The 23,190-nt window shown below is 49.2% G+C and overlaps 1 gene segment (V, D, J or C); it reads left to right on the top strand.

Annotated features, from left to right (window-relative positions):
• Nucleotides 1–29: 29 nt before the first annotated feature.
• LOC140896787 (Ig mu chain C region membrane-bound form-like) lies at nucleotides 30–23,190 on the top strand. The segment is given in 10 exon segments: nucleotides 30–36; nucleotides 1,077–1,385; nucleotides 3,998–4,324; nucleotides 4,625–4,944; nucleotides 7,783–8,112; nucleotides 8,600–8,821; nucleotides 11,640–11,750; nucleotides 16,340–16,427; nucleotides 21,061–21,112; nucleotides 23,182–23,190. Coding segments are annotated over 10 exon segments (1,775 nt in total).

Raw genomic sequence — 23,190 nt, forward strand, 5'->3', positions numbered from 1 at the left:
TGAGAAGTAGTTGGGTGGTTCCTCGCACCATGACTGGTGGTGGAATGTCCACTGCAATTTGACCTGTTTAGAACTCATCAATTTTGGAGTGGAGTTTCAGGGCAGAAGAAGGGATCACCATGATTGGCACGTCTCCCGGCGATCCCTGGCCCAAGCCCCAACCTTCTGGTCGAGCAGAGCCGTTAGACAGAGAGGATAAAGCTGGCTTTAAGGACTTCGTGTCATGGAGAGTCCACCAGAATCCAGAAATAAGGACTGCAACCCCCAAAATACTGTAAAATTGGGAAAGCCAGCTGGGAGTGAAGATTTCGTCCTCAGTGAATTGCCCCTGGACCTGTCAGTGTCCAGGAGAGGCAGATTGTAGCACCCAGAATCCGAGGTGTATGGTTTGAAAGATCTGTTTGCACAGAAGGGCAGGGACCGGAGGAGAAAGCGCGCGTGTTGAGTTATCTCATCCATCCATGACTCTTGGAGGGCTCTTCCCTAGCTTTAACGAATGGTCTTGTCATCAAACAGAGGAAGGGACTTAGGGAGCTGGCTTTGGTTCCCAGATCTCCCACAGACTCACCCTGTCACCTTGGGGAAGCCACGTCATCTCTCCAGGCCTCAGTTTCCCCATCTGTTCAACAACAGTACTGATGCTCGCTTCATACTGGGGAGATGAGGAGGGCTGGACTCACATTGTGAGGCGTGTGGGGAATATTTCTGCCTTCCAAAGGATCAGAGTCTCCTCTTAGCATCACTTGCACAAAACCAGAGCTAGTCCTCTGGAGTTGCTCCAGGTTTACACTGGAACAGCCGAGGTCAGAATCCCATTTCTCGTGTTTTTCGTCCATCGCTCCGACACCACTTCACAATGGAAAGTTAAAGGGCGAGAGAAGGTCTGCGACAGGCCCACGGTCCCACAGCAGCTGGGAATAGAACCTCAGATACTCCTTTCCCAGTGAATTGGCCACTGGGCCAGGCAGCCATCAGGCCACAGAGGGAGGTGGATGGACGGATGTAGGTTGATCAGTGGCCGGTTTTCAGAGTTTCCCCTTTTGATGGTTTCTCTCATATTCTCTTTCTTTTTCCAGCGACCCGCACAGCCCCCTCCGTTTTCCCCCTGGTTCCCTGCTGCAGCAAGACTGGCAATGTGCCCCCGGACACCAGCTTGGCCTGCCTCGTAACTGGCTATTTGCCATCACCAGTGGACATCAAGTGGAATTCTGGCCAAGTGACCAAGGGGGTCAAAACTTTCCCAGAGGTGACGATGAGCAATGGGCTCCACACCCAGAGCAGCCTGCTGATCCCCTCCGACAGTTCCCGGCAGGGCGACCCCTACCAGTGCGACGTGATGCATCAAGGCACAGGGAAGACAGTGTCCGGGAAGTTCCCTCAGGAATGTAAGACATGCGGCGGGGGGAGGAGGGGGCAGCCAGGCTGAGATTTTCAAAGCACCTAGAGGGTCTGGGAGCCAGTTAATCTTAATCCACATCCCGTAGGTACCTTTGGAAAAATCTCACCCTGCAAGAGTGGGGAAAGTTTGGCCCCATGTTGAAACACACTGAGCCCCGGTGCTTTGTCATTGCAGAACTCCCGCCCCCAGTGCCCCTCTCCGTGGGCCCCTGAATGAGGCAAACCTCAGGGTGAAATGCACCCCTGGGCAGAGACCTATGTTCCACGAAGGGGGAGATTTTTCAGCCCTGCCTAAAATATTTAGGTACCCATTTCCCATGGGAACGTGGCACGTAAATCCCTCAGGCACCTTGGGAAATCTTAGACACGCAGCTGGTCTGAAATGGCACCGAAGCCTCATGCTGCCCTTCTGTACAGGGGAAATCTTCGGCTCACTGCCTTACTCCCTCACCCTCACCCAAACCCAGACCCAGACCCAGACTCCTCCCACTGGGGGGGTAGAACAAAGCCCATTCGCTGCTTCAGTCCAAAGGCCAGGTTTGTTCACACACAAGGACTCAAAGCAAAACCAGTGGAACTCAGAGCACAGGCTCCCAGCCACCCGGGGCCCCCCCAGCGTTCAGCCGGCTGGATGGGGAGCACACGCCCCCTTTCCCACTAGGTCCCCTTTCCCGCATGGTTCCTAACCCTCCTGCCTGGTCCGCATCTAGAGATTTCCCCCTCAGGTGCTTTCCTCAGCACTGAGCCAGAAGCTTTCCCTTATATAGACTGCAGCAAGCAGCCCCATGAAACTCCAATTCCCAGCAACCACTGGCCCTAACGGGGCTACACCCCCTTACAAGCTAGCACTCGCTTACACCTCTTTGTCATGGAGCTGTGTGTGTTTCTTGCACTCCGGCTGTTCTCGGGCATCTTTTGAAATGGATACAACCCCAGAGGAGCAAACCTAGGCATTCTGGGGTCAGAACTTATAGATATTTAGGTCAGAAGGGACCATTATGATCATCTAGTCTGACCTCCTGCACAATGCAGGCCACAGAATTTCACCCACCACTCCTAAAAAAGACCTCACACCTATATCTGTGCTATTGAAGTCCTCAAATTGTAGTTTGAAGACCTCAAGGAGCAGAGAATCCTCCAGCAAGTGACCCGTGCCCCATGCTACAGAGGAAGGCGAAAAACCTCCAGGGCCTTCCAATCTGCCCTGGAGGAAAATTCCTTCCCGACCCCAAATATGGCGATCAGCTAAACCCTGAGCATATGAGAACTTGAACGGGTGTAAATCGACTGATCTCCACGGAAGTCAGTGGCCCTGTGTCGACTTACATCAGCTGAGCATTTGACCCTTTTTCCATACTCAGACACAGTCAGTCCTCTCCCAGGTTTTCTTCTGATGCCATGTCATGCTCTGCAGTGCCACACTCCCCCTTAAACAGGGGACATTAATTGAGGAAAAGAACTTCAAAGAAACACAGCTCCAGTTCCAGCTTTGTCCCTGCTGTTTACCAGGGAGAACACACTCCAGCAGCATGTGCAGAAAAGCAGCATGTGCAGAAAGAATGCACGGAGGCATTCATTATTTGCCTAAATGGTTTAAGGGCCCTGTTCCCGTTTGTTTTAATCCCTTACATGGCTGTGAAGTTAATCCCTAGAGGCTGAATAAAGTATGCAGTGTAAACACAGCACAAGAAGGTGGGGGTTTTGCCAGTGCTGGGAGGACTGTAGAGTTAGCACTCTCTCGGGAAGGGGAGTGGGGATCTACAGAGAGTGACACTGGACTGTGTTTTCCTTTGTCATAAATATAAAGGGAAGGGTAAACCCCTTTAAAATCCCTCCTGGCCAGAGGAAAAATCCTCTCATCTGTAAAGGGTTAAGAAGCTAAAGGTAACCTCGCTGGCACCTGACCAAAATGACCAATGAGGACACAAGATACTTTCAAAAGCTGGGGGGAGGGAGAGAAACAAAGAGTCTGTGTCTGTCTGTATGCTGCTTTTGCTGGGGACAGAACAGGAATGGAGTCTTAGAACTTTTAGTAAGTAATCTAGCTAGGTATGTGTTAGATTATGATTTCTTTAAATGGCTGAGAAAAGAACTGTGCTGAACAGAATGACTATTCCTGTCCGTGTGTCTTTTTTGTATCTTAAGGTTTTGCCGAGAGGGATTCTCTATGTTTTGAATCTAATTACCCTGTAAGGTATCCTGATTTTACAGAGGTGATTCCTTTACTTCTATTAAACATCTCCTTGTAAGAAAACTGAATGTTTTTTCATTGTTCTAAGATCGAAGGGTTTGGGTCTGTGGTCACCTATGTAAATTGGTGAGGATTTTACCAAACCTTCCCCAGGAGGTGTGGTGCAAGGGTTGGGAGGATTTTGGGGGGAAAGACGTGTCCAAACTACGTTTCCCAGTAAACCCAGTTAAAGTTTGGTGGTGGCAGTGGAAATCCAGCATCAAAGGATAAAATTAATTTGTACCTTGGGGAAGTTTTTACCTAAGCTGGTGAAAGTAAGCTTAGGAGGTTTTCATGCAGGTCCCCACATCTGTACCCTGGAGTTCAGAGTGGGGAAGGAACCTTGTCATCCCCTCTGTCTGCCCTCAGCATATGGTTTGACAGTGCCACCCCAGGTTTACCTCCTGGTCCCCACCTGTGAGGACAGCGCCACAGAGAGCCAGGTGGAGCTGGTTTGCCTCCTCCTGAGCTTCAGACCCGGGAAAGCTGACATGAAATGGCTGGTGAATGGAAAGGAGAGGAGCCCCCCCACCCCGGCCTTTTCCTCTGCAATGGGCACAGATGGCTTCTACATGGGGCAGAGCTGCATGACCATCACCAGGCAGAGCTGGGAGATGGGGGACATCTTCACCTGTCAAGTGACCCACCCAGAAGTGGGAACAGAGCTCTCCATGCACAATGCCAGCAAGTGCTGGGGTGAGGGGCTACGCCCGTGCATGGTGGGGTGGAGAGTTACTCAGAAACCAGCCCTGCCTAAGGGTAGGTGGGACTGCACCTAGACACTAGTGTGATGGGAGACATAGGAGTACCATAGAGAAATTGATACTGTAAGTGGATGGGAAGAGAAAGAGATATAATGGGGGGATGGATGGATGGGATGGATAGTACCAGTGTTCTGATGGAGGTGGATGGATAGATTAGATTAGATTTCGATAGTCTTTTTCTGCCTTTCCACATTATTTATGCTGGTCATTGACCTCTCTTTGCATTTCTCAGCCAGCCTCAGAAGTTCACTTGACCCAACCATCTACTTAACCAAACCCTCCTATGAAGACGTCATCAAAATTCTGGTCATGTTACCTGTCTAGTTTTGGGTTATGACTTAGCAGCCAGCAGAATCGCATGGAAAGTGGATGGGGAAGTCAGCTCTGCGGCGAAGACAGAAACTCTCAAGAAGAACAGCAACGGGACCACCAGCCTGGTCAGTTCTCACCCTGTGTCACTGGCCCAATGGGGACAAGGCACCATATTTACCTGCAAAGTGACCACACTCTGTTCTGGAGAACTAACCCAGGACATAACCATGAGCAATACAGGTCAGTAGCCTTGGCATCTCAAAGGAAAAGGCAAACTCCAGTCATTATTAATTGGGATTAGAGGGTGAAACTCACCCCGCACAAGTCCTAGGCAGCCTCTAAGTCCCAGTTAACCCCCCGAGAAGTAGGACTTTAGCGGAGCCCAGGCCCTCAGCAGAGGGGTGTATTGCAGGTATAATTATTATTTCTCGTATGAATCTTTCATTCTCTATCTCTCATTAATTTCCACTTGCACAGTTTCCCCAGTATTCCCTGCTTTATCATTAATTTCCTGATTCTCCAAGAATTTCACTCCCTCTGCTCCCTGGGATCCAGCGATGTGGCCTGTTATGGACTCTGGTCTGATGTGCATATGTACTTCTTACCTCTGGAAATCAGGCTGGTGCTTGTCGCTGGCATCTGGTCTTTCAGGGATATTTCTGATGAGAATCTCTAAGTCTCCAGTGGAGTTAGGTGCCCAAATCCCATTGAAATACCCAAGGTGTCCAAGTCCCTTAGCCAGCCTTTGAAAAATCTCAGTTGTGTTTAATTTTGCTGTGAGTGTTTGAAGGAGGGAAGAGGCTCCATCTGAGTGAGCAAATGGGTTGGTGACCCAATGTCATGATGATGCATGGTGGAGACTTGGGGTGAAGAGGAGATAGTGTGGTTCAAGGTTTGGTGTGAGGGTTCAGATTTGAGACACAGGACTCGCTCAAAGCCCCCTGCCCATCTGCGTTACTGTAAAACCAAGCTGAGGATAACAATTAGGATGATGATCTCGAAGGGGATGAAGATGATGTCGATGACAATGAAGAAGGAAATGAAGATGCTGAAGGAGAAAAAAAGAAAGAATGTTAGAATGCTGGAGAAGATGAAGATAAGGAGGAAGGAAGGGAGGTGAAGAAGATGAATATGGTGATGGAGATGAAGATGATGATATTAAGTTGTTGCCATTGAAGGTTGAGGATCTGGAAGTTCACTGTGCATTCTGCGGGGAAGGCTTTGGAGTTCAGTTGAGTCTTTGGGTGAAGATCCAGGCTTTTTGAGTTTCAAGGGAGATGATGCTCAAGGGTTGGGTTTTTATTTTGCCTGGTCTAGCTTCACACGTACCCTGAACAACTGCCCTTCCTGTCCCCTTCACACAGAGATAGCTGGTGGATCTAAGTCCTTAACTTAGACAGACAAACCAAGTCTTATTCTTTTCTTGCCCCTCTTCCTTTTCATTTAGGCATCCGTGAGAAGGCAGGTATTAATTTGGGGATGTCCACACATGTATTTATCCCGTCCAGCCAATGGCATAAACAACCGAATGACTCCATGTGAGCCCTGGTGGGGGGAGGCGGGGTGGCAATGAAGGCATTATAATGGAGAAAGAAATCTGTCTTTGGTGAAACCAAGATTTATTGCAACCTGAGCTGGGTGGGAACCTCCGCTCCACTCCAGTGCAGGAGATTACCCTGTATTCCCAAGGCATTATCCAATCCGAAATGCCCCAATTAATGGGGATCCCACCCCACCCCTGGAGGAGATGATTCTGCAGCTTCATAGACCCCATCACCACTAACGGAAATGCAGGAAAACTGTCCTAACTGCAAGAGGGAATTTAAAGAAGGGTGCAGAATGTAATCTCATTGGGCTGTGATTTGGCCAAGACATTGGGATGGACACTCTTGATCTTGGGGAAAGTTCACAGAGGACTTTCATGGCAGGGAGGTGGTTCACTGAAAAATTTCTTTCCTTCTTAACCATGGATCCCCCTGGGAGTTGTTTGCTCCACATTTGGACATGGATTCCCAAGGTGGCTGTTTCAGAATTTTGTCCTTATTGTCCCTTTTTATTCCTCAAATTTGTTGCTGGCACATTAGGAAAGTCTTCATGGATCTGCAGCCATGACAGGCACCCAATTAAAATCTGTTCTGAAGGAAAAGATGAGCTGGGGTGGGGCAGATTCCATATCGGATTCAGAAGCTGACGAATTCATGCAAACAAAGGAGAGAAACCCCTCAGCTCCATTGCGCCACAGTGGGGCTTGGACGTTCACTTTAGAAACTAATCTCATGAGCGACACCATGCATATCCTTCACACAACATTCAATAGAGGACATTGTCCCTGGGTGCCAGGGCTCCCATGAGTCTGGGTTTCCCTGCTGAGATTTCTAAAGTGATTCGAGGTCTCCCCTCCTCCATCGGCTTGCAGTGGGAGTTGGGGGACTCATGTCTTGAGGGACCTCAGCAGAACACAGGTGTGAAATATAAATGGCCCTTCTCCCTGTGCAGAGGGTAGGGTTTAGGGAACACAAGTTCTGTCCTGAGCTGTGGGTGCAGTGTGGGGTCTAGTGGTTAGAGCAGGAGGATCTGGGTGCCAGTCATGACCATGGGCAGGTCATTTGTCCTGTGTACCAGCTGCCATCTCTGGGAAAGGGGAATAAATGCATTGAGCTCAGGTGGGTCATCAAGCTCATGAATTTCTGGCTGGAAGGACCCAGAGTTGAGCAACCATGGCAGGTCTGTCCCTGGCCATGTTTTCCTCAATGGGGCTTTCTCCCAACAAAGCCGGAGACCTTCAGATTTGCTCCTGGCACCGAGAGACCCAAATAAGCATAATTGGACCCAGGAATCCCCATCTCTCTGTTGGTTGGAAAATCTCAGCCATTTTCCCCGCTGCTCCATAAGATGAGGGTCCTGCCCCTTCTACCAGGGACCCTAGTGCCCTATTTCCACCTCCAATGACCCTCAGCCCCTTTCCCAAACAGCCCCTGGGCTTTGCGCCCCTGAGAGCGAGGCACTCAGTTACCACCTCGTGCCTGTTGAAATATTTGCTCAGCCCAGCCCTCAATGCTGCCTCCTGCCCCCCACCAGGTGTCAGCAACTGTAATCGACACCCTCTGGAGGTCTCTCTCCTTCCCCCTTCCCTGGAGAAGCTCTACATAGGGCAGAACGCCACCATCAGTTGTTTGGTGAGTGGCATGGAAACCCCTGGCAGCCTGGAGGTCTCCTGGAACTGGGGTAGTGGGGGCCCGTTGGCCGTGGTCTCCAGGGAGGCAGTGCTGCAGGAAGATGGCACCTACAGTGCAACCAGCATCCTGCGGGTGTGCGTGGAGGAGTGGCAGGCGGGGGAGGAGTTCACCTGCACCGTGAAGCACCAAGACATCCCGTCGGCCATTGTCAAGAGCATCCGCAAGAGTCACAGTAAGAGCTCAGCCTTTCCCCTGTAGGGGGCGCCAGCTGCCATCCGGCTGCAGGCTTGGGAGAGTGGCTGGCTCAGGATGTGGGGAATGGGAGACAGGACCTTCTGTCTTTAGCTGTGATCCGGCTTGAGGTCTTTGGGACTGGGTGTCGCAAATTTGTGGTTGGGATGAAACGGGCAAATTTATGAGACAGAAGGGGACAGAGTCAGGACTCCTGGGTTCTTTTTCTTTCTCTGGGAGGGGAGTGGGATGTCATGATTTAGAATAGGTAGACTGGAAGCCATGAGTCTTGAGTTCTAGCCACTTTTCAGGGAAGGCATTTGGATCTGGTGGGTTAGTGTGGGCCGAACTCCTAGATTGTATCCATGGGTCTGGGTGGGGAGTGGGGGGTCTTGTGGGATATAGCAGGGTGATGAGGGTGGGGGGTGGTAGCCAGGACTCCTGGGTCCCAATCCTTTGCATTAACCCTTTGCTGTTTCTCATGGCAGTGGTTTCCCTCCGGGCCCCTTCTGTCTACATCTCCCCTCCTCACGCTGAGGAGCTGGCTCTCCGGGAATCGGCCACCATCACCTGCCTGGCCTCCGGCTTCCAGCCCAGAGCCATCTTGGTGACACGGACCCAACAGGAGCAGCCTGTTCCCCAGGAAGCCTACACCAACATCGGCCCCGTCCGGGAGGCTGGGAAGGAGGAGCGCTACTTCATCTACAGCAAAGCCTTGGAAACAAGCTGGGAGAACTGGAGGTCCTGGTGATGTCAAGGAACTATGACGTGATCGAAATAACAGAGACTTGGTGGGATAACTCACATGACTGGAGTACTGTCATGGATGGTTATAAACTGTTCAGGAAGGACAGGCAGGGCAGAAAAGGTGGGGGAGTAGCATTGTATGTAAGGGAGCAGTATGACTGCTCAGAGCTCCGGTACGAAACTGCAGAAAAACCTGAGTGTCTCTGGATTAAGTTTAGAAGTGTGTGCAACAAGAGTGATGTAGTGGTAGGAGTCTGCTATAGACCACCGGACCAGGGGGATGAGGTAGATGAGGCTTTCTTCCGGCAGCTCACGGAAGCTACTAGATCGCATGCCCTGATTCTCATGGGTGACTTTAATTTTCCTGATATCTGCTGGGAGAGCAATACAGCGGTGCATAGACAATCCAGGAAGGTTTTGGAAAGCGTAGGGGACAATTTCCTGGCACAAGTGCTAGAGGAGCCAACTAGGGGGGGCGCTTTTCTTGACCTGCTGCTCACAAACCGGGTAGAATTAGTGGGGGAAGCAAAAGTGGATGGGAATCTGGGAGGCAGTGACCATGAGTTGGTTGAGTTCAGGATCCTGACACAGGGCAGAAAGGTAAGCAGCAGGATACGGACCCTGGACTTCAGGAAAGCAGACTTCGACTCCCTCAGGGAACGGATGGCCAGGATCCCCTGGGGGACTAACTTGGAGGGGAAAGGAGTCCAGGAGAGCTGGCTGTATTTCAAGGAATCCCTGTTGAGGTTACAGGGACAAACCATCCCAATGAGTCGAAAGAATAGTAAATATGGCAGGCGACCAGCTTGGCTTAATGGTGAAATCCTAGCAGATCTTAAACATAAAAAAGAAGCTTACAAGAAGTGGAAGGTTGGACATATGACCAGGGAAGAGTATAAAAATATTGCTCGGGCATGTAGGAATGATATCAGGAGGGCCAAATCGCACCTGGAGCTGCAGCTAGCAAGAGATGTCAAGAGTAACAAGAAGGGTTTCTTCAGGTATGTTGGCAACAAGAAGAAAGCCAAGGAAAGTGTGGGCCCCTTAATGAAAGAGGGAGGCAACCTAGTGACAGAGGATGTGGAAAAAGCTAATGTACTCAATGCTTTTTTTGCCTCTGTTTTCACTAACAAGGTCAGCTCCCAGACTGCTGCGCTGGGCATCACAAAATGGGGAAGAGATGGCCAGCCCTCTGTGGAGATAGAGGTGGTTAGGGACTATTTAGAAAAGCTGGACGTGCACAAGTCCATGGGGCCGGACGAGTTGCATCCGAGAGTGCTGAAGGAATTGGCGGCTGTGATTGCAGAGCCATTGGCCATTATCTTTGAAAACTCGTGGCGAACCGGGGAAGTCCCGGATGACTGGAAAAAGGCTAATGTAGTGCCAATCTTTAAAAAAGGGAAGAAGGAGGATCCTGGGAACTACAGGCCAGTCAGCCTCACCTCAGTCCCTGGAAAAATCATGGAGCAGGTCCTCAAAGAATCAATCCTGAAGCACTTGCATGAGAGGAAAGTGATCAGGAACAGCCAGCATGGATTCACCAAGGGAAGGTCATGCCTGACTAATCTAATCGCCTTTTATGATGAGATTACTGGTTCTGTGGATGAAGGGAAAGCAGTGGATGTATTGTTTCTTGACTTTTGCAAAGCTTTTGACACGGTCTCCCACAGTATTCTTGTCAGCAAGTTAAGGAAGTATGGGCTGGATGAATGCACTATAAGGTGGGTAGAAAGTTGGCTAGATTGTCGGGCTCAACGAGAAGTGATCAATGGCTCCATTTCTACTTGGCAGCCGGTATCAAGTGGAGTGCCCCAAGGGTCGGTCCTGGGGCCGGTTTTGTTCAATATCTTCATAAATGATCTGGAGGATGGTGTGGATTGCACTCTCAGCAAATTTGCGGATGATACTAAACTGGGAGGAGTGGTAGATACGCTGGAGGGGAGGGATAGGATACAGAAGGACCTAGACAAATTGGAGGATTGGGCCAAAAGAAATCTGATGAGGTTCAATAAGGATAAGTGCAGGGTCCTGCACTTAGGACGGAAGAACCCAATGCACAGCTACAGACTAGGGACCGAATGGCTAGGCAGCAGTTCTGCGGAAAAGGACCTAGGGGTGACTGTGGACGAGAAGCTGGATATGAGTCAGCAGTGTGCCCTTGTTGCCAAGAAGGCCAATGGCATTTTGGGATGTATAAGTAGGGGCATAGCGAGCAGATTGAGGGACGTGATCGTTCCCCTCTATTCGACATTGGTGAGGCCTCAGCTGGAGTACTGTGTCCAGTTTTGGGCCCCACACTTCAAGAAGGATGTGGATAAATTGGAGAGAGTCCAGCGAAGGGCAACAAAAATGATTAGGGGACTGGAACACATGAGTTATGAGGAGAGGCTGAGGGAGCTGGGATTGTTTAGCCTGCAGAAGAGAAGAATGAGGGGGGATTTGATAGCTGCTTTCAACTACCTGAGAGGTGGTTCCAGAGAGGATGGTTCTAGACTATTCTCAGTGGTGGAAGAGGACAGGACAAGGAGTAATGGTCTCAAGTTGCAGTGGGGGAGGTTTAGGTTGGATATTAGGAAAAACTTTTTCATTAGGAGGGTGGTGAAACACTGGAATGCGTTGCCTAGGGAGGTGGTGGAATCTCCTTCCTTAGAAGTTTTTAAGGTCAGGCTTGACAAAGCCCTGGCTGGGATGATTTAATTGGGGATGGGTCCTGCTTTTGAGCAGGGGGTTGGACTAAATGACCTCCTGAGGTCCCTTCCAACCCTGATATTCTATGATTCTAACTCAATGTCTTGGCATCTGAATGGGGACAGGGGGACACGTACGCCTGCGTGGTGGGGCACGAGGGTCTGCCCATGACCTTTGTCCAGCGGAGCATGGACAAAGCCTCCGGTAAACCCACCACCGTCAATATCTCTGTGATCTTGTCCGATACTGACGTCACCTGCTACTGAGGAGCAGAGCCGCGTGGGCTCCTCATGGCATATCTGAGATGGCCAGGGAACCTCGTGGGCTCTGGGATTCCTCTTAGCCTGTGTGTAAAGCTGTGGGAGCTCTGGTGTACAGAGCGTGGCTGTGTGTGGAATATGCCCAAATTAAAATGCAGCATGCCAGAGTTTGTGATGAAGGGTGTGTCTTCTGGCGGAGACTGTCTCTGTGTCTCATCCACGCTTCCTTCCCCAATATCTAGATCTATCCCCCCACCTTTCTTTCTTTCTTTCTTTCTTTCTTTCTTTCTTTCTTTCTTTCTTTCTTTCTTTCTTTCTTTCTTTCTTTCTTTCTTTCTTTCTTTCTCTTTAGCCATCCTCTTTTCCTTATGGATTGTCTACGTCAATTCATCCTTCCACAGGATTTATCCATCCATCCTACCCTCTGCAGTACCTGTCTCATTGATTGCACAATATCTGTCCATCCATGCATGCAAAATTATGCAATCTCCTCTCTGCATCCATCCATCCATCCTCATGGTCATGTTTCCACCTGCCCATCCCTCTGCAGGGAGTTGCTATCCATCCATTATTATTCATGATATTGCAGCTCCTAGATCTCCTGACTGATGTCAGGGCCCCATTGGATGGGTCCGGTATGAACACACACACAGCAAACGTCCTGGAAGCAAGGAGCTGATATTTTGGCAGAAAAGGATTAAAATTGTTAAGCTAAAATGGAATGAGACACCCAACTCCCATTCAATTGTGAGTTTATTTCACTGGCACCTAATTTCCTAAGAGTCCTTTAAAGTCCCCAGCCCAGGTGGCTTGTCTCGGGTCATACTGCAGGTCAGTGGGAGAGGTGGGAATAGAGCCCTGATCCCCCATCTCCAAGACTTGTTTCGTAACTATTGCACCTGTCTCACAATGTAGCCCTAGCCACTCCGGCATGAGAAGCCTTAGGAGATGTGTCCTCACTTGACCACATAAGGTTAGAGGCAGAGCGCCCAGGAATTTGGTGTTATGTCTTCAGGGAGATAGGCAGGAGGGTGAGACTGAGTTAGGAGCCTTCATTCCTCCCAGCTCTGTCCCTGGATGTATAAACATGGGGGTGGTGTGCAGGGGAGTGATTTCACCTCTGTGTACGGGGTTAGGGAGACCGATACTGGAATACAGCACTCAGTTCTGGAGTCAACACAGAGTGACAGTCAGAAAAGGTAACAAATGGTAGGAACCATTAGGAAAGGGACAGATATTAAGACGGTAAATCTCATAATGCCACTGTATAAATTCATGGTATGTCCACAGCTTGAATACTGCATGCAATTCTGGTCGCCCCATCTCAAGAAAGATGTATTAGAAATGGAGAAGGTACAGAGAAAAGGGACAACATTGATCATGGGGATGGAACAGCTTCCGACTGAGGAGAGATTAGACAGGCTGGGACTTTCCATCTTAGAAAAGACATGACTAAGGGGGATATGACAGAGGTCTATAAAATCATGGCGGGTGTGGAGAAAGTAAATCAGGAAGTATTATTTTCCCCTTCACATAATACAAGAACCTGGGGTCACCCAATGAAATTAAATGGCAGCTGGTTTCAAACAAACACAAGAAAGAACTTCTTCACACAACAGAGTCAACGTGTGGAAGTAGTTGTCAGGGGATGTTGTGATGGCCCAAAGTATAAGTGGGTTCAGAGAAGAATTAGATAAGTTCCTGGAGGATAAGTCTGTTAAAGGGCACTCATGAACACAGAGCGGTGTGGCCTAGTGCCCATGGTGAATATATCAGTCCTCAAGTGCAGGACTTTGTTTTCTTGGGGCTAGAGTCAATATGGCAGCCCTTGAGTGTAGGGGAGTGTGGCCTAGCGGCCAGAGTGAATAGAGAGGACCTCAAATGCAGGGCAGTGTGGTAATGGCCAAACCCAGGGGCTGTCACCGGAGGGGATGAGGCAAGGGCAGTGGGACACGGGCTCACCTGAGCGCTCATCTAGTTCCGGCCCCTGCACTCACGGCAGGACTAAGTATTATCTAGACCGCCCATGACAGGTGTTTGTCTAACCTGCTCTTCAACATCTCCAGTGATGGAGATTCCACAACCGCGCTAGTCAATTTATGCCAGTGCTTCACCACCCTGACAGGAAGTTTTTTCTAGTGTCCAACCGACCCCTCTCTTGCTGCAATTTAAGCCCATTGCTAATTGTCCTACCCTATGAGGTTAAGGAGAGCAATTTTTCTCCCTCCTCCTTGTAAGAACCTTTTATGTTCTTGAAAGCTGTTGTCATGTCCCCTCTCAACCTTCTCTTTTCCAGCCTCAACAATCCCAATTTTTAATCCTCCCTGAAAGCTCATGTTTTCTAGACTTCTAATCATTTGTGTTGCTCTTCTGTGACTGTCTCCAATTTGTCCACATCTTTCCTGAAATGTGGCACCCAGAACCGGACACAATACTCCAGTTGAGGCCTAATCAGCACGGAGTAGAGCGGAAGATTGTTCCTTCCCAAGTGGAGTACTTTGCATTTGTACTTTTTGAATTTCATCCTTTTTACTTCAGACCATTTCTCCACTTTGTCCAGATCATTCATAGTCAAGTTGCAGTGGGGGAGGTTTCGATTGGATATTAGGAAAAACTTTTTCACTAAGAGGGTGGTGAAACACTGGAATGAGTTACCTAGGGAGGTGGTAGAATCTCCTTCCTTAGAGGTTTTTAAGGTCAGGCTTGACAAAGCCCTGGCTGGGATGATTTAACTGGGAATTGGTCCTGCTTTGAGCAGGGGGTTGGACTAGATGACCTTCTGGGGTCCCTTCCAACCCTGATATTCTATGATTCTATGATTTTGAATTTTAATCCTAACCTCCAAAGCACTTGCAACCCCTCCCACTTGGTATCATCCACAAACTTTATACGTGTGTTCTCTATGCCATTATCTAAATCATTGATGAAGATATTGAAGAGAACTGGTCCCAGAACTGATCCCTGTGGGACCCCACTCATTATTCCCTTCCATCATGACTGTGAACCACTGATAACTACTCTCTGGGAATGGTTTTCCAACCAGTTATACACCCACCTCATAGTAGTTCCATCTAGTCTGCATTTACCTAGTTTGTTTATGAGAAGGTCACATGAGACTGTATGAAAAGCCTTCCTAAAGTCAAGATATACCATGTCTATCGCTTCTGCCCTATCCACAAGGCTTGTTCCCCTGTCAAAAAAAGCTATCAGGTTGGTTTGACACGATTTGTTCTTGACAAATCCACGCTGTTACTTATCACCTTGTTTTCTTCTACATGTTTGCAAATTGATTGCTTAATCATTTGCTCCATTATCTTTCCGGGTACAGAAGTTAAGTTGATTGGTCTGTAATTCCCCAGGTTGTCCTTATTTCCATTTTTATAGATGGGCACTAGATTTGCCCTTTTCCAGTCTTCTGCAATCTCCTCCAACTTCCATGACTTTTGAAAGATAATCGCTAATGGCTCAGATATCCCCTCAGTCAGTTCCTCGAGTATTCTAGGATGTGTTTCATCCGGCCCTGGTGACTTGAAGACATCTAACATGGCTAAGTAATTTTTAACTTGTTCTTTCCCTATTTTAGCCTCTGATCCTACCTCATTTTCACCGGCATTCACTACATTAGACGTCCAATTGCCACCAACCTTGTTGGTGAAAACGGAAACACAGAGGTCATTAAGCACCTCTGCCATTTCCGCATTGTCTGTTATCGTTTTCCTCCCCTGATTGCAACATGCTGACCTTAGACGGGTGGGAGATACCACTCCCTCCCCCTCCCTGGGTCACTTGCTACCGGGCTTCCTGAAGCTGCAGTCCATATCACGTTGGGGTCTGCGAGCTCCTCGGAGCAGGTATTTCCCTGTGACTCCGACTCCAGCTGGTCAGCTGAAGGCAAGAGGTCCCAGGTCTGTCTCAAGATGTCCACCTTCCACAGGCAAGGGCTGTAATGGCTCCTGGGTTGGAGCCTCGACCAAATGTCCTTCCTCCTTGGCGGTCAGTGCAGAGTGAGCTGGCCTGCTCTTCTTCCTACCAGCACAGCATTTGGAGCTTGCTTAGCATGGTGTGAGGTGAAGGACTTCCTCCACCCCTAGGGTGTGATTAACCCTTTCCTGGCTAGTGCGGGTATGCACACCCTGCCACCAGCACAAGATCTGGAAGGGAAGCATTGGAATGAACTGGCATTGGCTGGGAAGATGCCGCTGTTGGATGGGTGCGCATGGCCCTATTGAGCTATGCATTGGCAGGTCTCAGCCCAGCTCTGTTGCTGGCCTGGGGAGGGGAATCGCATGCTCGGGGTGGCTGGGGCGTGTAAAGGAGCCAAAGGGCGTGAAATTTAATGGAAGTTGGGGCTGAAATCCCTGAGGTTGCTGTGAGAATTGCAGCCTGTGATGTGGGGTCTCCCCCTGCAGCCTGCCCGGTCTCCCCTGGCCTCTCTCCTGCCCAGAGCCCAGATCAGACCTCCCCGCTGTGCCCACTCAGCTCCCTGGGTTAACGAAGAGGCCTCTCTAATTGGCACGTTTGTCTCATCCCCAGCTCCTCACTGCCTAGTGGAGGACCACGGCATCTCTGTTGAAGGAGAAGAGGAGGAATCTGACGGTCTCTGGACACCTGTTGCCTTCATAAATATAAAGGGAAGGGTAAACCCCTTTAAAATCCCTCCTGGCTACAGGAAAAATCCTCTCACCTGTAAAGGGTTAAGAAGCTAAAGGTAACCTCGCTGGCACCTGACCAAAATGACCAATGATGAGACCAGATACTTTCAAAAGCTGGGAGGAGGGAGAAAAACAAAGGGTCTGTGTCTGTCTGTGTGATGCTTTTGCCGGGGACAGAACAGGAAAGTCTTAGAACTTAGTAAGTAATCTAGCTAGGTATATGTTAGATTATGATTTCTTTAAATGGCTGAGAAAATAGCTGTGCTGAATAGAATGAATATTCCTGTTTGTGTGTCTTTCTGTAACTTAAGGTTTTGCCGAGAGGGATTCTCTATGTTTTGAATCTAATTACCCTGTAAGGTATTCACCATCCTGATTTTACAGAGGTGATTCTTTTCTTTTTACTTCTATTAAAATTCTTCTTGTAAGGAAACTGATTGCTTTTTCATTGTTCTAAGATCCAAGGGTTTGGGTCTGTGGTCACCTATGCAAATTGTTGAGACTTTTTACCAAACCTTCCCCAGGAAGTGGGGTGCAAGGGGTGGGAGGATTTTGGGGGGAAATATGTTTCCAAACTATGTTTTTTCTGGAACCCAGATAAAGTTTGGTGGTGTCAGTGGAAGTCCAAGGGCAAAGGGTAAAATAGTTTGTACCTTGGGGAAGTTTTAACCTAAGCTGGTAAAAGTAAGCTTTGGAGGTTTTCATGGAGGTCCCCACATCTGTACCCTAGAGTTCGGAGTGGGGAAGGAACCTTGACATGGTGGCAGAGCGGTGGGATTAAGGCAGAGTAGTTAACCTCCTGCAGGGAAATTCTCAAGTTTTCACAGACCTAAGAGCAACTAGAGGGGATTTCTACCTATTTGTCTGAATACAAAAGTGTTAGTTTTTGGGTTTTTTAGGATTTTTATTTTTTTTTTTTTTGGACAAGGAGCACAGATTTGAAAAGGAAATTTTTTCCTTTGGGCTGCTAGAAAGCAGGTATCCAACTGGAAATCATTGGAAGCAAGTGTTGAATCTCCAGTAAATTTGCCCTTCCTAATGCAAATGGAACAATTCTTAGAGGGTGTTCCTGAGGAAATAGAAAGATACATCCTAGATGGGCAGCCCAAAAAGATACATCCTAGATGGGCAGCCCAAAACTGTAATCGAGGCAGGAGAGATTGGAGCCAGATGGGTGTTGGTGGCAGAGAAGAAAACTGGTCGCAGTTGGAGTGGAGACCAGAAGGGACAACCCAAGACCACACCCTATTACCGGGGGCCACCCAAGGCCCCACCTACCTCCCAAAGAACCCTCCAGACACCTTATCGTCCCACCTCCCCGTTCTCCAGCAACCCGCCTCGCCCCAGTGACCCGTCAGCTGGACGATGTTTTAAATGTAACGAGCTGGGGCATGTAAAAGCCAACTGCCCCAAGAACCCCAACAGATTACAGTTCATTGCACCGGAATCACACCAGAGATCTGCAGGCCCAGATACCTCCCAGATACCCTTGGAGCGGAGGGAAACTGTGAGTGTGGGCAGGAAGAAGGTCACCGCGTGGAGGGACACCGGAGCACAAGTATCAGCTATCCATGCTTCCTTAGTGGACCCCAATTTAATCAACGCAGAGATTTAAGTGACGATTCAACCCTTCAAGTCCAACTCTTTCAATTTGCCTACAGCCAAGTTGCCTGTCCAGTACAAAGGCTGGTCAGGAACGTGGACTTTTGCAGTCTATGATGATTATCCCATCCCCATGCTGTTGGGGGAAGACTTGGCCAATCATGTGAAGCGGGCCAAGAGGGTGGGAATGGTCACCCGCAGCCAGGCTAAACAAGCCATGAGGCCTAGCTCTGTTCCAGAAACTTCTATCAGGACCCGGTCAGAGGTGATGGACCGGGACCCCAGGCCAATGTCTGCAACAGCAGTAGTGGATCCAGTCCCAGAGACCCAGACGGAACCAGTCCCAGAACTGGAACCAGCGGAACAACCAGCACCGGACCCATTGCTAGCACTGAATCCAGTACTTGCAACCTCAACACCAGAGAGCCCCACTGAACCTGAACTGGCAGCAGCCAATAACCCTGCACAAGAGGCTCAGCCGGAGCCTTAACCCCAACATAGTGTCCCAGTGGAGAGCGGTTCACAGTCAATGGAAACAGCCCCATCCCCTACATCGCTTCCAGAGGGACCAAGCCTAGGTCCACAATCCAATGAGGAACTGATGTCTCCAGCATCAAGGGAACAGTTCCAGACCGAACAGGAAGCAGATGAAAGCCTCCAGAGAGCTTGGACGGTGGCACGGAGCAACCCACCGCCTCTCAGCTCTTCTAATCGATCCAGGTTTGTTGTAGAAAGAGGACTTTTATAGAAGGAAACTCTTTCTGGTGGACACCAGAAAGACTGGCATCCTCAGAGACAGTTGGTAGTTCCAACTAAATACCAGGCCAAGCTCTTGAGCTTAGCCCACGATCATCCTAGTGGCCATGCTGGGGTGAACAGGACCAAAGACCGTTTTGGGGGGTCATTCCACTGGGAGGAAATGGGCAAGGATGTTTCTACCTATGTCTGGTCTTGTGAAGTATGCCAAAGAGTGGGAAAACCCCAAGACCAGGTCAAAGCCACTCTCCATCATTGAAGTTCCATTTCAGTGAGTAGCTGTGGATATTCTGGGTCCTTTTCTGAAAAAGACACCCAGAGGAAAGCAGTACATACTGACTTTCACGGATTTTGCCACCCGATGGCCGGAAGCAGTAGCTCTAAGCAACACCAGGGCTAAAAGTGTGAGCCAGGACTAGTAGACATTTTTGCCAGGGTAGGTTGTCCCTCCGACATCCTCACAGATGCAGGGACTAATTTCCTGGCAGGAATTATGGAAAACCTCTGGGAAGCTCATGGGGTAAATCACTTGGTAGCTACTCCTTACCACCATCAAACAAATGGCATGGCGGAGAAGTTTAATGGAACTTTGAGGGCCATGATATGTAAATTTGTAAATGAGCACTCCAATGATTGAGACCTAGTGTTGCAGCAGTTGCTCTTTGCCTACAGAGCTGTACCACATCCCCGTTTAGGGTTTTCCCCATTTGAACTTGTATATGGCCATGAGGTTAAGGGGCCATTACAGTTGGTGAAGCAGCAATGGGAGGGATTTACACCTTCTCCAGGAACTAACATTCTGGACTTTGTAACCAACCTACAAAACACCCTCCGAACCTCTTTAGCCCTTGCTAGAGAAAACTTACAGGATGCTCAAAAAGAGCAAAAAGCCTGGTATGATAAACATGCCAGAGAGCGTTCCTTCAAAGTAGGGGACTAGGTCATGGTCTTAAAGGTGCTCCAGGCCCATAAAATGGAAGCATCGTGGGAAGGGCCATTCACAGTCCAGGAGCGCCTGGGAGCTGTTAATTATCTCATAATTAACACCTCCAACCTCCCACCTCCAACCGAAAGCCTAAGGTGTACCATATTAATTCTCTAGAGGCCTTTTATTCCAGTGAATTAAAGGTTTGTCAGTTTACAGCCCAGGGAGGAGACGACGCTGAGTGGCCTGAAGGTGTCTACTACGAAGGGAAAAGTGCTGATGATGTGGAAGAGGTGAACCTCTCCCTGACCTTTGGGTGTATGCAGCGACAGCAGATCGAGGAGCTGTGCACTAGCTATGCGCCGACGTTCTCAGCCACCCCAGGACTGACTGAATGGGCATACCACTCCACTGACACAGGTAATACTCACCCAATTAAAGTCCAACCTTACCGGGTGTCTCCTCAAGCTAAAACTGCTTGAGGAGACTGGGAGATCCAGGATATGTTACAGATGGGTATAATCTGCCCCTCTGGCAGTGCACGGGCATCTCCAGTGGTTCTAGTTCCCAAACCAGATGGGGAAATACGTTTTTGCGTGGACTACCGTAAGCTAAATGCTGTAACTCGCCCAGACAACTATCCAATGCCACGCACAGATGAACTATTAGAGAAACTGGGATGGGCCCAGTTCATCTCTACCTTGGACTTAACCAAGGGGTACTGGCAGGTACCGCTAGATGAATCCACCAAGAAAAGGTCAGCCTTCACCATACATCTCGGGCTGTATGAATTTAATGTCCTCCCTTTCGGGCTGCGAAATGCACCCGCCACCTTCCAAAGACTTGTAGATGGTCTCCTAGCGGGATTCGGAGAATATGCAGTCTTGAGGGATTCTCTGTGTTTTGAATCTGATTACCCTGTAAGGTATTTACCATCCTGATTTTACAGAGGTGACTCTTTTTTTCCCTTCTATTAAAAGCCTTCTTCTAAGGAAACTGATTGCTTTTTCATTGTTCTAAGATCCAAGGGTTTGGGTCTGTGGTCACCTATGCAAATTGGTGAGGATTTTTACCAAACTTCCCGAGGAAGTGGGGTGCAAGGGTTGGGAGGATTTTGGGGGGAAAGACGTTTCCACACTACGTTTTTTCAGGAACCCAGATAAAGTTTGGTGGTGTCAGTGGAAGTCCAAGGGCAAAGGGTAAAATAGTTTGTACCTTGGGGAAGTTTTAACCTAAGCTGGTAAAAGTAAGTTTAGGAGGTTTTCATGCAGGTCCCCACATCTGTACCCTAGAGTTCAGAGTGGGGAAGGAACCTTGACAGCTCTCTTCCTGCTCAGCCTGTTGTACAGCGCCGGCATCACGCTGCTTAAGGTAACAGCAACAGCATGGTCCTGTTTTACTGCTTAGAGCAACAACCAGTGCTCAAGAATCGATCCCACGCCATCAGCATGCAGCCAGCCGCCAGCCGCGGGAACTACTTAGTCACCCACATTCAGTGATGAAATTCAATAAGGACAATGCCAGGTACTCCACTGAGGAAGGAACAATCAGTTGCACACACACAAATGGGAAATGACGGCCTAGGGAGGAGTACTGCCGAAAGGGATCTGGGGGTAGTAGGGGATCACAAGCTAAATATGAGTCAACAATGTAATACTATCGGGGAAAAAAATGAATTCTGGGATGTATTAGCAGGAATATTGTAAGGAAGATATGAGAAGTAATTCGTCTGCTCTACTCCGTACTGATACGGCCTCATCTGGAGTCTTGTGTCCAGTTCTGGGGACCATATTTCAGGAAAGAAGTGGAAAATTTGGAGAAAGGCCTTAGGAGAGCAACAAAAATCATTCAAGGGCTAGAAAACATGAGCTGTGACGGAAGATTGAAAGAACTGGAGAAGAGAAGACTGGGGTGGCCTGGGCGGGGGAATGAGATTATAACATTTTTCAAATCTACAAAAGGTTGTTCTAAAAAGGAGGGTGAAAAATTGTACTCGTTAACCTCGGAGGCTAGGACAAGAAGCGATGGGCGATAATTGCAGCAAGGGTGGTTTAGGTTGGACATTGGAAAAACCTTCCTTACTGTCAGGCTGGGTAAATACTGGAACAAATTGCCAGGGAGGTTGTGGATCCTCCATTGTTGGAGGTTTTTAGGAGCAGGTTAGACAAATACCTGTCAGGGATGGACTAGTTATGACTTAGTCCTGCCTCAGGGCAGGAGAGGGGACTAGGTGAGCTGTCGAGGTCTCTCCCTGTCCCACAGCTCTATGATGTTACGGTTGTCAGAGGCTAACACCAAAGTCAGGAGTTAGAGCCCAGCTTTAGGAACAGGTTACCTGGAGAGAAGAAAGCCTGGGTGCAGGACAGCAGCTGGGCTGGACCCAGAAGGGAAGAAGGCAGGAGCCGGGCTGGAACAAGCAGTCACAGCTGCTATTGCAGCCCTGGGGAAATTCATTGGGCAGCTGCTTAACTTCTGCTGGGCTCATGAACCGGGCTGCTGACTCTGCCAAGCAATCAGGGCGGAGCCAATCAGGCAGCCGGCTCCAGGCCAGGTGCGCACGTCAGGTTGCCTGGGACTCGCTCTGCTGCCAGCCCTGATTCCTGACAGTGACCAACGATCAATGAGAGAGAATCAGGAACGATTACTTATTAATAATCCACCACCCGTCATCACTAATTAATGAGCTCCCATCAAGGTTAATGCGGCAGTGATCAATAAATGAGTATCAACAGTCTATTATCAATTCCAATTGTTTATCACTGAGAAATCAATAATCATGGATTGGCTATCCCTGGTCAGTACGGAGTGATCTGTACTTAATGCTGAATAGCCATTAATCTGCAATTAATTATCAATAATCAACACTCACAGATCAGTAATTAATGTTAAAGAATCGAGGATCAAGCATCAATACGCTGCTAATAATTATCAATTGATAAGAATCACTTGTCAATAATGAGGAATTAATGATCAATGACCAAAAATGAATGATCCCTAATTAAGAAGCAAGAGGAAATGTTCCAAGAGCAAGGCTCAATGAGCGTCAATCAATAAGCACTCAGCCGTGACCTCCAAGGATCAGTGGTCGGGCCCAGAAGCACAAAGGGCCAGAGGTGCCCGTGAAGCCGGTTCTGTGCCGGGCCGCGTTGCAATGGGGCTGGTACCAGAAGCAGGGAGAATTGGCGGAGGCAGCTGCGGCTCCCCAGGGACTTGGTGTGCGGCACCCGCTGGGCAGTGGCCGTTCCCTGAGGCGGTTTGACAAGGCTGGTGTCTCTGTCTGGAAGATGAGCTCCAGCTCAACCCAGACATCCTGGCAGGATGCAGGCGTGGCTGGGCGAGGCTAGATGGTCCCAAGGGTCCCTTCTGGCCTTGCTCTCCCAGCCGAGGATGCTGCCCGTGAGCGGCACCGGCTGAACCCCTCTGCTCTCTGTGTCCCACAGGTGCGGTGA

This window comes from Lepidochelys kempii, chromosome 13, assembly GCF_965140285.1.
Source record: "Lepidochelys kempii isolate rLepKem1 chromosome 13, rLepKem1.hap1, whole genome shotgun sequence".
In the NCBI taxonomy this organism is placed as follows: Eukaryota; Metazoa; Chordata; order Testudines; family Cheloniidae; genus Lepidochelys; species Lepidochelys kempii.